The following is a 14865-nucleotide window of genomic DNA, read 5'->3' as shown; positions in this document are numbered from 1 at the left end:
AATCAACTCTCAACAATAATATTTAATTTTCCCTCTAGAAAAATCTAGGCAAAACACACTTACAAGTTTGGGGTAAATGCTAAGATCAAAAGGCATTATATTCTGTATGTATTTCAGCAAGGAAAGAAAATTGTAAGTGCTAGAGGGAGCAAGGTGACCAATTACAACATAGATTTAAATGTAAATTAACATTTTATGGGTATAGATCTCCAAGCCTCGTCATTATGAATTGCTGTATTTTTAAAAGATTAAGACCACTTTATTAATACAGGAATGATTTACTTATATATGTCTTATAGCAGTGTAAATACCAGATGGCATAGAGTTAAATATCAACAATACACAAAATATGATGGGGAAATTGCTGACTATGAGTCAGGTTTGGGCATATCTCAATAAAGTAGACATAAAACACACCATGGGTAAGGGGACATATCACTATATACAAATATACAAAATTCAAGATGTATTATTATTTAAATTTTTACATGTAATTTAAATTAAATTTAAATAAAAGGGAAAAGCTGAGCTGGAGGACAATTAGCAACATAAAGGATAGGCAGTGGGCAAATATTATTATCCTGTAAAGAGTACAGATTGTGGGCTTCCCTGGTGGCACACTGGTTGAGAGTCCGCCTGCCGATGCAGGGGACACGGGTTCGTGCCCCGGTCCGGGAGGATCCCACATGCCGCGGAGCGGCTGGGCCCGTGAGCCATCGCCGCTGAGCCTGTGCGGCCAGAGCCTGTGCTCTGCAACGGGAGAGGCCACAACAGTGAGAGGCCCGCGTACCGCAAAAAAAAAAAAAAAAGAGTACAGATTGTATGGTGTGTAATCTATGAAACCACTGAATCACTATGTTGTACACCTATAACTAATACAATGTTGTAAGTCAACTATACTTCAAAAAAATAAATAATAAATAAGCAACAATAAACAAAAAAAGAATACAGATTATATAAGACAATAAGAAAATGTTATATAGCGATAGAAAATGGGGCAAATAAAGTAAACAGTTAATTCATAGAGAAGCGTAAATGGCCTCCTGGTATAGGAAACAAACACCTATTCATATCAGTAAACAAAAAGACACAAATTTCAATAAGAATGAGACATCATTTTCAGGTATCAAATTGTTTTAAAAAATTAGCATTGATGAAATACCCAGTTCTGGAGATGGTGTGGTGAAATGAAAATGTATGTATGCTGGCAGGAAAATAAAAGTTTTCTTAATTTAGCACTATATATCAAAATTCTAAAACAGGTATAAACCAAAAATAGGGTCTTACCTGTTGATCTAAAAAATGAATCTAAGAATAGATACCAGGGATGAGAATGTTTAGAATCATTTAAAAAATGAAAATTTCCTAAATGGCTTGGTTAAATGGTTCTTGAAACATGCCTATGTTCTTGTAACTGCTACGATGATGTGTTGGATGGATACTGCCAATAAACTATATTAAAAAATAAAATTCTAAAAACAAGTGGCAAGCAAAACACATGTACGTTACAAATATATTCTTGTAAACATGTGTGATAAATACTTAATATACAGTATCTATTATATATGTAATACATATGTGTAGAAGGCAGTGCAATTAACATTATTTTTAGGATGAGGCTTACTATCAGTATTTTATGATTTTTCTCCAACAAAAAGTTGTTGTTTGAGTAAACATTTTAAAAGCAATAAATATAATTTGATACGACTTTCTGAAGGGATTTATTAAATCTAGGAAAACAAGATATATAATTTTTTCTTTTTTTAAATTTAAATATATTTGATTTATAATATTGTGTTAGTTTCAGGTGTACAGCAAAGTGATTCAGTTATATATATACATTTTTTTTATCAGGTTATTTTCCACTGTAGGTTATTACAAGATATCAGGTTATACATTATTTTCTTTATTGGGAAAATTAAGATTCATTTATGATTTCAGAAAATAATAATTGATCATTGGAGGTTTTGTTGGAGGGGTGATAATTATGCAACAGCTGAGGATACCACATTTCTGTCTCATAACATACTCTTTTAGACTTAAGAGTCACTACAGCCTACGGTAGAATTTCTCCACCATTTACCTTAAAGACACACTTAACTGAGGGCTGATTTACTGCATGGCAAATACTGGTGGCCAAGCCCACATTTCTGCAGCGTCCTTAGAACAGTAGAGGTAGAGTAGCATCAGCCCGTTCTCTCGCAGGTGATATGAATAAATGTTTGCTCTGATATTTTAAACTATGTAAAGAATTAGAAAATGTTGCTCTTAACACAGTTCCCAGCTAATTGTGACTCACAAATTGTCAGGGTGTCCTGGTTCCAAACTGTTGCTCTTCCACCTCAGAGATCTCTTTCCTCCCTTTTCCCACTTCTGACCTTTCCTTCCCCATTTTGATATTGTGCAGCCATAGCTACATCTGTGGAACCTAGTGGGGCAGGTCTCTGATTACCCTGAGAAATCAGCTACGAGTTTTCCTATTGCTGCTGTAACAGATTACCACTAACTTAGTGCCTAAAACCACACAAACGTATTATTTGAAATAGGTTTCCCTGGGCTGAAACCATGGTGTCAACAAGGCCACCTTCTAGGGGAGCTCTAGGGAAGAATACGTTCCCTCACCTGTCCCAGTCTGTGGATTCCTTCTATTCCTTCTTCAAAGCCAGCAAGGTATCATCTTATCTCTTTTTGCTACGTTGTTAAATCATGTTCTGTCCTTTGGAGCTTCTAAATTCCTCTCGTGAGGACGCCTTTGGTTGCACAGGTCCCTCCTGGATAATCCAGGCTAATCTCCCCATTTTGAAATCCTTAACTTTATCACATCTGCAAAATCCCTTTGCCATAAAAAGTGACATTCACAAGTTGTAGGAATTAGGGTGTGGACAAACTTGGGAGCCATTATTCAACTAAACACAATAGGTTAGATTTTTTTTATTATTATTAAACTGACAAACTTTAGTCTGAGATTATGAAAACATAACTTAGTTGACTTGAAGACCAACGGTTCATAATGCCAAATGGTAATCGTATATCTAAACACATGTTCCCTTCATTCCCAACCACTGAATAAATATTCTTCTATATAAAGAAATTATTTAAAAACTAAATATCTTTTCACTACAGAAAAATACAAAAAAGGAATGTATCATGAAGATATCAATATGTACTTTTTGGCAAGTATACATGTGTTTGGAGATTTTAAGATTAATGTTAACATTTTAGAAAGAAAATCACAAATCTGTCATTTGAAAAAATAATTTTTGTTGTTTAAAAAATATGAAATAGGATGAGAAAATGTGTAAAAGGATGAATTTGGTGCTGGTCAACTAATTTTTCCATTTTCCTACCTGTAACACCTTGACATTAAATGTGAATGCTCCAGAAAATGAGGAATCACTACAGGACAGCTGTCAGTTTTAAATATATGTGTCTAGAACGGAGCAAAGAGTCAATAGATGGTTCTCCTATTCTGTCTGTTTATGGGATAACAGTATACTGAAACTTTTTAGGGTCAGTAGTTTCTTACTTTCAAATATAATGAGACTTTTGAGCAAAGGAAAATGATATAAAATTGTATAATCTGCCAGAGACTCACCCTTCTCTCTTTCTTTTTAAGTGTTTAGTTGAGTCCTATTGTACCATTAAAAAACAACAACAACAACAACTGTCAGGCATATCTTATTATTTGAAGTTAATTCTTGATGGACGTTTATTACTGGATATTAAATTATTTGGTCATTTAACTCAAATCACTGAAGAAAAGTTATACATATAGATACATAGTTTAGTGATATAATTAAAATTTAAAATCAATTTCCTCAACTAATTTTTAGACTAAAAATATTAAATAATTTTGGCTACCATATTTATATGTTGAATTACTTAGAAAATTTTGTAGAATTTTCATTGAACTTTTTAGATCAACATTGTCTTTAGTTAAGTGTCTGCCAGGGATTCTGGGACAAGAATACAGGCAGCAAATTCCTTGTAATTTTTGGTAGGATCCTTGGGGATAATATCTATTGATCTCTTTGATTCTGGCTTCACAGCTACATAGTTTACGTCTGTCAATGACAATAAACAATGTATGTTTGCTACGGAGAAAGGAAATTATTACTCCAAATCGTTAGTCTTTGAACTAACAGAATCACAAGGCTGAGGCTACGGTGCTTTGTCGATGCTTGGCTTTGATCCTTATTTACTGCAAGTCGTCCTTTGGGGAGTTGGCATGTTCCATAATGAGACCAAATATACATGAATACCTTTAACAAAACGATGAGTCTACCCTAACAACTGTTGCATATATGTGTGCATCAGCTATGGAAACAAACCCTGGACCCCATGTCCAAGTCCTAATAATAGAGTGCAGACCCCAAAGAAATATAATATCCTAGTTACTGTAACTAGAGTCACATCTAATGGCACACGATGAATAAATCATGGGGTCGCTGACCCAATGCAGACATAATCATAGTATAAAAATGTATAATAATTTCTTGGCATCAAATGGAATGGATAGATCGTGACGTGGTCCTTGCCCTCTGTGAGGAATGAAATGGCCTCTATCTATGGAATACAATTTTCTCCTGAAGGTGCTTCTCTTTTCATAATAGCGTGTCTTTTGGGACAGTAGGAATATGCAATTTTAGCAGAGATTGGGGGGATCTAATAAATGTGAGTGGGATTAGATTGTGAATAGAATTTCTTGTATTAGAAAAAAGATTAAGCTATAGCTTAACAATAACACTGGCTATCTTGACTGATAACTAAGTCACATTGGAACATAGAGTTTTGGAAGCAGATATTGATTTTTCAAAAAAAAAATATGAAGCTGATGAAAGAGGTGACGAGAAGATGCACAGACCTATTTCTGGCCTCAAATCTGGTCAGCATTTTTCAAGTAAAATGACATTTCCTCTAATTGCATAGCCCAAGGGCCATTGCATGTTTAAAGTATGGTGGCAGGGAAATTATTCCATTCATTTTGGGAAAAACAAAACAAAACAATTGTTTTGGGAGGCAATTCTAATGGCCAAATATATTTAAATTTTTTTTTACATTTTCTTTTTCTGTGATTAGAATCTCACCGTTAAAAATGGTATTTAGCAAGCTCTACATTGTTTTAATCCAGTTTTTGACGTCTTTGAAAGCTGACGCAGGGGCTCACTCATAATTGGGATCTCTGATGTTTTAGATATTTTCTTCCATCAAGTTCATGAAGAAAAGTTTAGCTATTCCTTAGACATTAGAAGCATTGTTAGAATTTAATGAGAATATGGCATATCCATTTTACTGCTTAAAGAAGTTTTGTTCCAGTGTCTCGTGGACAAGTATTTATTAAGGACCTACGATACGGCACCTGATGTTCTGAGCGCAGTGATAAATTAGTGAACAGAACAATGCCTTTGCCTCTCATTCTTATTAAAGGAAGCTAATGATGTACAAGAGAGTAACTTTAAAAAGATGAACTCAAATCCTAATAAGTGTTGTGGAAAAACAAAACACGGGGTAATGTGCTGGAGAAGGACGTGGGCATGAGTGCCCTGGGTTGTGTTGGGCGATCCTTGTGCTCAGAAGTAAGTTGGGCAAAGATTTGGGATAAGCAAAGGGGTACCAAGGAGTTTGAGCTTTGATTTCACTTTATTGGGAAGCTTTTGGAGTGTTTTAAAAGGGGATGAAACTCCATCGGATTTACACTTAAATATCCAAGGCTTCTCTGGCCACTGTGTCTGTGGATCCGTGTAAGAGACGATTTGGTGAAAGACCACTCAGAAGTACCAGTGGAGACGTTACCAAGAGCCTGGAGTTGAGAGAGAGCTGACAGACCTACAGGACAGTTTGATGTGGGCGCCAGGGCAGAGAGGACTCAATTATGACCCTGAGCCTTTAGCCTGGAGCGAGGCGATGCCCCTTAATAATGTTGGGAGGGTGGGTGAGGGGGGACTTGAGGCAGGGAAGAGGACTATAGGATGATCACCGCTATCTAAACCCATCCAGCCATATTCCATTTGAGATGGTAATTAGAATGCCAAGTGGGGATGTTACTTAGGGATTCGGATGCACCGAACAAATCTGGGTCTCAGATAGGAGTCAGCCGGAAGTGTGAGCCCATGAGAATGAAGCCAAATGCAGCCTCTGTACTCTGACACCAAATTAAATCTCAGAGACAGAGTCTTGGGTGAAGTAGAAAAGAATCACTTTATTGCTTTGCCAGGCAAAGAGGACCACAGTGGGCTAATGCCCTCAAAATGTGTGTGGACCTGGAGGGGGTAGTGAGAAGTTTCATAGTCATGGTTCAAAGAGGGCGTGATCGGCTCGTGGACTTTCTTCCGATTGGTTGGTGGTGAGGTAATGGGGAGTCAGCATCATCAACCTTCTGATTCCATCCAGTCGGGGGGCTACATGCTCGTGGGCAGCATACCTTTAATTTCTCCCACCTGCTGGCGGTTTCAGTATATGTAAAACAGCTCAGAAGTATTAAGTATATCCCTTGAGGGGGGACCCAGACCCTGCCTCTAGGCTGCTCTATTGTTTCTTTTGACTGGTCCTCGCTTCCCTAATTAACATCTATTTAAACCTGCTCCTTGGAACTCAGGGAAGGTCATGGAGGCTGAATGAAGCCTATTTCCTGTAATCCAGAAATGGGGGACACAGAAAGGCTTTTGTGCCCAGGAGCCCCAGAGGGTCCTGCTCGGTATCACCAGGAGCCTGACTGCAGGGGTCAGCCGAAAGGCCCCAGAGGGCAGGGAAAATCACCTTTGCACCTGAAAGATCAAAATGATTATTGAATAAAAGTAACTGAGTTTTTCAGTGTGCCAGATTTTGCTATTTAGTACAAATTAATTACCTGAATATATAATGCAGGTACCTATCACATTTACATAATTATAATAATTTTAAGCTTTGTTCCCATCTCTCAGGCAAAGAAAGTGATAGACTGTAGAGCCTCTAGACTGTCAGAAAATTTTAATAAATCAATATCTTCAAGGGTGATACAAGCTGAATTCAGGAAATGAAGCAAGGACATGTAAACGTACTCCCAGCTCTTTCCTCGTTCTGATGCTTCTCCATGCATTTTTGTGACCATTTCCACTCCAAGTTACGATTGGGAAAATAAGAATAACAAAGAGCAGAAGTAGAAAGCTCAAAGACATGGGTGTGTGTGTGTGCGTGTGTGTGTGCGTGTGTGTGTGTGTGTGTGTGTGTGTGTGTGGTCTATTCTCACACAGGCCAGCACATAGAGGCGTGAGCTTTTGACAAACCTCAAATTAAAGCGGTTAAAAGATAAGAATTTGAGAGAAGCAAGAAGCAAGGAGAATACCTGTGGAATGAAACAAGATATGGGTTGGGGGCTGGGAGACGGGGTGGGGTGGGGGGCGGCAGGAGCGTCTGATCTGAAGCCCCAAGCAATTTTTAAATGATATAATGATTTTTAAAGAAAAATAGGATCGAGCATCTCTTCTATTTCCAAATTTTCTTGATGAAATATGATGTAACTTGACTTTGAGCAGATCTACCAAATGATAGTTTCATTAATAAGAAAGCAGAGGTATTTGAAATATCAAGGTTTCAGAGAGAAATCTGACAGTTTTTATTTTCATTTTGTTTTAATTTTCCCTGAGTGGAATTTCTGGACTTGAAAAGCAAGGTAGTGGGTGAGGAAAGAAATGACTCTAATAGAATGAGCATTAGTGCTGGTAGCATTAAATAGCAATTATGAATTACGTGGCTTTTAATTACAGAATTGGAGCAGTATTTATAAGCATGTGACATGATCCTGAAAAATGATGATATATCCATGATTAGACCTTTAACATTATAAAATATATGTTTGGTGATTCTTTATTATATTTTAAAATAAAATTTCCTTTATTTTGAGTGTGTGGCTGCCCTTCTTCCTCTTGTCCTCCTTAACCTAATTAAAATATGCCCAAAATTCGTTTGTTTGTCTCCTGATAACGTTTTTACTCCTTAAGAATCAGCAATATGTAGGTATAAAGGTTGTTTGTCTCAGATGCCGTCATGATTTAAGCATCTTGAAGGACTGAAATGCTATTTCACTGAAGAATGGTAAATGCTCCCCACCTAGTGGGACGAATGGGAACATATGAGGATTTAAAACTAGACAAAACGTCCAAAAGAAAACAATGAATTCAGTGAAATATTGAGTTCATTAAGTATCTTTAAAAATAATAAAGTATAACTATTATTTGAAATCTATTCTTTTACTGGTTAAAATTTGAAAGATAAAATAGACTTGTTTGGATTAATATTTGGCTTTTTTCTTCATGAAAAGTTATCAGATTTTTCCCAATCATAAGAAGTAACTATATGTGTATATGTTTGTGTATATACATACATATGTATATGCATATATGAAAAAATTTCCCAACGAAAATTAAATATAACTTGTAAATATCCTAGAAATAGTCATTGCTAACATTTCAGCTTAGTATTTCCAGTAAAATTTTTCGTATGTTTGTTTGCATGTGAGGCTTTATAATTTGAAACAGTTTGTATCCTTATTTTTCACCCAACTTTATACCTCAGTAATTTCCATACTATTCTATGACCCCTTAAGAATTAAGAATCCTACCACTATAATGATTTTTGAACACTGGGGCAACACTTGCCAAGCTTTTGTTTTTGATTTTGTTTTTGTGTTGTCTGTTAAGTGGTATACACATAAAATAGAGATATTTGGATTAAACAAGATTAAACATATGCTTTTGGGCGTATGACTTCTCTAAACAAGGTGCTGAGAATTACCAGAAGGCTGACACACAGGAACACACTGGATTTCTCAGTCTTCCTACTCTGCAGTACACATCTTCCTTGCCAGAGCAAACTGTTGAGTTACATTTCATGTTTCCAAAGAATTTGTTTTGAAATATTTACATAACTGTTCACTTAAGGTATTTTAAATTGGAATTTTAAAATTGGGCTTAAAGGACCTTTAGATAATTTCAAAATCTGCATCTGTGTATTGTGTTTCTCTGTACTGAAGATTCTGTTAATACAGTTGTAGGACAAATGTCACTTTCATCCAAGCCTCAGTTTCATAGGATCACTGAAAACTTCAGAACACTCCTGGATTTATATTGGAACCAAAAGACCAAGATCTAGTCTCTTTTACACACTGCTTGCCTTGGTTTCCCAGGATGGGACCTGAATATCTCTCTTTACAATTTGGTGTTAGAAAATGCATGTTATCTTGATGGTCTTGTTATTCTGGGAATGATGGAATATCACAAATACCTTATGTAGCGAAACCTTCCTCCTATAAAGTAGTAGAAACATTTAAAATCTCCATTTGCTATTGTATCGATATTTCACATGCGCAGATTCTGTTTTGCTTCTTTTTCAGAATTGAACTTTAATGATATTTTACACTGGGTATGAGTGTAGCAAAGAAATATACCCCCAAGATGTTAAAATATCTCAGTCAGGAAGTCATAGTTTTAGGAAAGTCCTGGGCATGTCTTAGAAAGGTGTGTTTATTGTGTACTTGGATATAAAAAATGGAGACTGGTTATAGACTATTTTTTTCTTTTTACATGTAAATAGTACAGTAACACAGAATCAAAGACCTTGAAGCTGAAGGGCTCTGGTGTATTGTTCACTTTGTTTTCACATTCAAGTATATTACTAAGCTCATATAATGACTTTTAGGAGAGCCAGAGGGTAAGAACCTTCTGCAAATTGTAAAGTTAATTGTTTGTATTACCTGTCATTGTGCTCCTTCATGTACTATCAGAATTAATTTAAAACCACTTTTTGAATCATAGAAGGGAGTTGTCCACTTAGTCCTTGGGATTGAATTTTTGTGAAATACATAGTATGCTAGAATAAGGACTTGGAAGTAGATATAGTAGGAAACTTATTAAAATAAGCATTCCCCTGTCGTTTTTGAGAAAAAGATGCTTCATTATGCATTAGTGTATTTTTCAGTTTCTTACAAGTGACTGTAAACTGGGGTGTTGTAGAACTGGTACACACAGGTCGGGTGGAAGGCACTGGTGTGGTATGCCCAGCAGCATCCCTTTAACTCTGATTGGTCAGTTCCCATGAAGTAATGATTGTTAAATATTGTAAATATTACTCCCAATATAACATCTTATTGATCTAGCATGATCCATTTAATTATGTTAATTTTATTACAGTATTTTACTATCTAAAGAATATCTGCTGTTTTGTCACATGAGAAAACCAACAGTTCTATGTATAACTCATCTTTTTAAACAGCGTTTATTGCGTGCTCTTCTGCATAAAGGGCTGTGCTCTGTTCTTTCAAATTTGCATATTCTCATTTAGTCTTAACAAGAGGTCTGTGAACAACTATCGTCACTTTACAAATTAGGAAATTGAATATAAATGACTTAACTTTTATATCCTGTATCTCCTTAAACTTATCCCATTATATAGATGTAAACTGAAAAGTGGAAAAATTTAAGGAATATTTGCTCAAGATCACACAACTTAGAAGTGGTGAACCCAGGATTCAATCTCAGACATTTTGAATTCACAGCCTCTGTACAATACTTGCCTTTTAGAACAGCTTACTATGACAACTACAGTGCTTGCGTCCATATGGCCGGCACTGTCCTACATTCTTTGCATAGTTAAATCACTTAGGGAAGCATTATCTGTCTCCCTATCTTATAGATGTGGTAACTGAGTAAGTGCTCATGGAAGACGAGATCTCTCCTTAGGAATTATCACTCCCTACAGCCTGAGACGCAGCCCTACCCTCTGTAGTGTTGTCAGGACTCTACCCCAGGATGAAGTGCCTGGAGAAGTATTCTCTAAGCTTCAAGTTCATGGACAGTTAACCTGGTCCAACAGGGACGCTTTGCACAATTGCGTATTGTGCAAAGTGTATGAGTGTATGAGAGGAGAGGGGAATTCTTCTTTAGAATTGAACTTTAATGATATTTTACACTGGGTATGAGTGTATGAGCAAAGAAATATACCCCCAAGATGTTAAAATATCTCAGTCAGGAAGTCATAGTTTTAGGAAAGTCCTGGTGTATGAGAGAAGAGGGGAAAGTTGGGAAAGACTCCTTTGCAGTGTTAAAATATCCATTTTCTATGTTACCCGAATGAGTTAAATCAATAACAATGCTGTGCTTACGCATATGACATTCTTTTGGCTGACTATCGTATTTCACTACATTCCATTTCTGGCTTTTCTCAAAAAGAAACACTTAGCATTAGATGCGGATGATAAAATGGTGATGTTCAATAAACCCTTCCAGAGAAGTGAGTTTGCAGTAGCTGCAGTCATTATGTCTAAATGTGCTTTTAAATAATTCAGAGTCAAAAAGCAATGCGAGTACTTTCTTCTGTGTACTTAGTTTTTAACATCAATATGAGGCTGTGTTTGCTATTCTGAAAGCAACAGAAGACCTAGTCCCAGAAATAAGTAGATTCATCTGATCATGGAAACTGCCTGTGTGAGTTACTCTGAATTTTGAGGATTACGTTATTGGCTGCCCTTTATTATTGGTAAACCTTAATTTTGAGTTTCTTCCAGATAATTTTAGGGAATAAGGGGGCTGGTTTTTAAGAGCCAATAGCTTTTGACAATTATATTGAATTTCTAAGTAGACTAAGTTCTCTAAAAATTGGTAGAATGTGTGCTTTTCCAGCAATAGTAAGAGAGCCAAATAAATGAATGGGATTTAGTTTCTGAGAATATCACAATTTGTATTGTATGTGAGGGCTAATTCTCCACAGTAAACACACCTGTGAGAATCTTCTGTTCTCTGGGATACTCAGGTCCGCAGCCTGGCCAGAGCTAAACTTTTGCTCAGTGATATTAATCAATTAAAAATATCTGTTGACTATTTACTCTAAGCCTAGAGATATTAAGCCACATAAGAGATTACAAGTAATTTTTTTTAAAGCATGTCCCTAGCCTCAAAGAACTCATGGGGAAGGATGATAGCATATACTAAGTGCTAAACTCTTTTAAAAATTGTAAGTAGAATAGGATTTAAGGAAAAGATAATTTTCTGAGAGATTGGAATGATATTTTCAAACTGTAAAGATCATACAGTTCTGATATGATTTGCGTAGTAGAGTGGAGAATAGGTATTCCAGGACAGAGAGAGGGAGGGAACTATAGGGCCAATGAACCAAAGATCTCAGGAACGTGTGGGGAGCAGTGAGAAATGCTTATGTGCAGAGTGTATGTACTCAGACACCCTTGAAGGAGCAGTGAGGACATGGCTTGATTTGGGAGGCAGGAAGCTGCCATTTTATGCTTTCAGCAGGAGGTAGAGCTAAGAATCTTTATTGAACTATTGTGTGTCTGCCTTTATATGAGAGAGATATTCAGATATGCAATATAAAGAAAATTCAGAATCCAATCGATTTTATTTTTGGTGTCTATGAGACAAAATTAATTTTTGTTCAAGGGGTGTGTTGTGATACATTGGTTTCTTAGCCACTGCTAAGATTTCCTTGTTTGTTTTTGTTTGTTTATTGTTTGCACAGCAGTTCTATAAATGTAGCAAAAGTAAGGAAGAAAAGATGGAGTAGCACTTGGAATAATAGTGATTTTTTTAAGGGAGGATGATTTCAGTTAACTGGCACATTTGTATAATTATTTGATGTAAAGTAGTGTGTCAGGAATGGGATTCATTGACAGTACTGGATGATCTGTTCCACTCCCAGTCAAACCACCAATATTTAATGATAACTGATACTGGCACATTGATTGGTGTTTTGTAAGACTTTTGCAACAGCAGCAGAAACAGAAACAAAATTACATTTGGAGAATTTGGAAGCCAAATCTCTAGTGTATTTACTAACATACTGTTAGTACTAACATACTTCACTGTTGCAGAATGCAATGCCATTTTTATCTATATATTTAAAAATTTAGGGCTTCCCTGGTGGCGCAGTGGTTGAGAGTCCACCTGCTGATGCAGGGGACGCGGGTTCGTGCCCCGGTCCGGGAAGATCCCACATGCCGCAGAGCGGCTGGGCCCGTGAGCCGTGGCCGCTGAGCCTGCGCGTCCGGAGCCTGTGCTCCGCAACGGGAGAGGCCACAACAGTGAGAGGCCCGGCTACCACACATACACACAAAAAAATAAAAACAAACCCATCCTATTTAATAGTAATTGTAATAAATTTTCCAGCTCATTCTGGAAGGTCAATAAATATTTATGCTCTTTTCGAGGTATTCTTTACTTGATGGATTAACTGTACTTTCAAAACCACTGCAATTTATCAGGTAGTAAGTGGATTTTTTTACATTTTCTACTAAAGCAATTTGCAGCTGCTCTAATCTATTTGCGGAAAACTACTTTTTTGTTCTGTGTACACGTTTTGACAACATTCATTACCTGCTAAACAGACCATATCAGTTCTGCAAAATGGTTGACTACAGAAATTCAAATTTAGTTCCTGACTGAAAATCGGATTTTTGCAGTAATAGATTGGATCATTACGTTTCACACTATAAAAGCTTTATACCGTGTTGAAAGCAGGAGCGCAATAAAACGTTCACCATGATACTTTTCAAAATGACTACTGCATCTGCATCTTTTCTACTCTTTAATACTTTGTTTTTCAAAACGACTATTACATCTTTTTTATTTTTTAACCAGGGACTTGAAGGCAAACAAGGCAGAAGGAAGAAGAAGCTCTCCTGGGAATTGGAACTGGCGGGGGGGGGGGGGGGGGGGGGGGGGGGGGGCGGGGCGGGGTAAGGGCGAATGCTTGGCTCAAGTTACCTTTGTCTTTGCCACACTTTTGATTTTCAAGACTTGATCATTTTTTTATTTTAATAAATTTATTTATTTTTGGCTGTGTTGGGTCTTCGTTTCTGTGCGCAGGTTTTCTCTAGTTGCAGCGAGTGTGGGCTACTCTTCATCGCGGTGCTCGGGCTTATCGTTGTGGCTTCTCTTGTTGCGGAGCACCAGGCTCTAGACGCGCAGGCTCAGTAGTTGTGGCTCACGGGCTTAGTTGCTCCGCGGCATGTGGGATCTTCCCAGACCAGGGCTCGTGTCCCCTGCATTGGCAGGCAGATTCTTAACCACTGCACCACCAGGGAAGCCCTTGATCATTTCTTTTTTAATGATTCCTCTAGGAATGTTAAAATATATTAAATTACCTTACGCAAAGCATTTTCTTAACAATTTTCATTAATATGGAAGATACATTTAAGGGAGACAACTTACTTAAAAAAAAACAACCCTGCAATAAGCGGTTTTGAAGGTGAAAATTAATTATAACATGGCTGCACTGTTTAGATAATATTGATCATTGATAAAACTTTACTGACTGATGAACCTCTGAAAATTATGTGTTTTGTGTCTAATATATTTTTCTAGAATACCTATCCTTAAAAGGGCCACAAAACTATAACCGAAAAAAATCAGTGCTAAAATTACATTTTATGAGATATGTGGGATGATTACAAAGATAAAAACAAAAACTACTTTAAAGGACTGTCTACATCAAGCTATAATGGCATCTAAGTTATAATTCATAGTGTAGCATTACTCTAGAGATGCATTCCTATAAATGACCAATTACTCTGACAATGAAAGAAGTGTATTTTTTTGTAATATTGAAGTCATAGCTAACATTAGACTTTGCTATATTAGACTTGTCACTAATTCTCTTATTTCTGTAGCCAAATTGTATACTTCTTGGAATTCTTATTTGACCTCCCAATGCCCTCAATGTGCATTGTAATCTGGAGAGCATGGACCATTGTACCTAAAGTCAGTAGAACGTGTGATATATATGCAAAGTAGGCTAATTTCATCACCGTATATATTTTAAACGTTGATGAGAATAATGTACATTTTTCTTATGTTGTTCAGAATAAATTTTCCCTTGTTCTGA

General features: G+C 36.6%; 1 protein-coding gene across 6 annotated transcripts in view; it reads left to right on the top strand.

The window, feature by feature from the left end:
- NETO1 (neuropilin and tolloid like 1) overlaps positions 1-14865 on the top strand; it is a 98907-nt gene that overhangs the window by 69096 nt on the left and 14946 nt on the right. The window contains exon 8 of one of the 6 annotated variants that reach the window (XM_060029216.1): positions 13620-13663. The exons of the other annotated variants lie outside the window; for them this stretch is intronic. Coding sequence (XP_059885199.1) covers positions 13620-13627 — 8 coding nt within the window. The 3' untranslated portion in view covers positions 13628-13663. Of the gene's footprint in view, positions 1-13619; positions 13664-14865 lie in introns of those variants that run through there. 6 annotated transcript variants of the gene reach the window in all.

The sequence above is a fragment of the Delphinus delphis genome, chromosome 13, assembly GCF_949987515.2.
Source record: "Delphinus delphis chromosome 13, mDelDel1.2, whole genome shotgun sequence".
NCBI lineage: Eukaryota > Metazoa > Chordata > Mammalia > Artiodactyla > Delphinidae > Delphinus > Delphinus delphis.
This window is presented reverse-complemented; position numbering and strand designations above follow the sequence as displayed.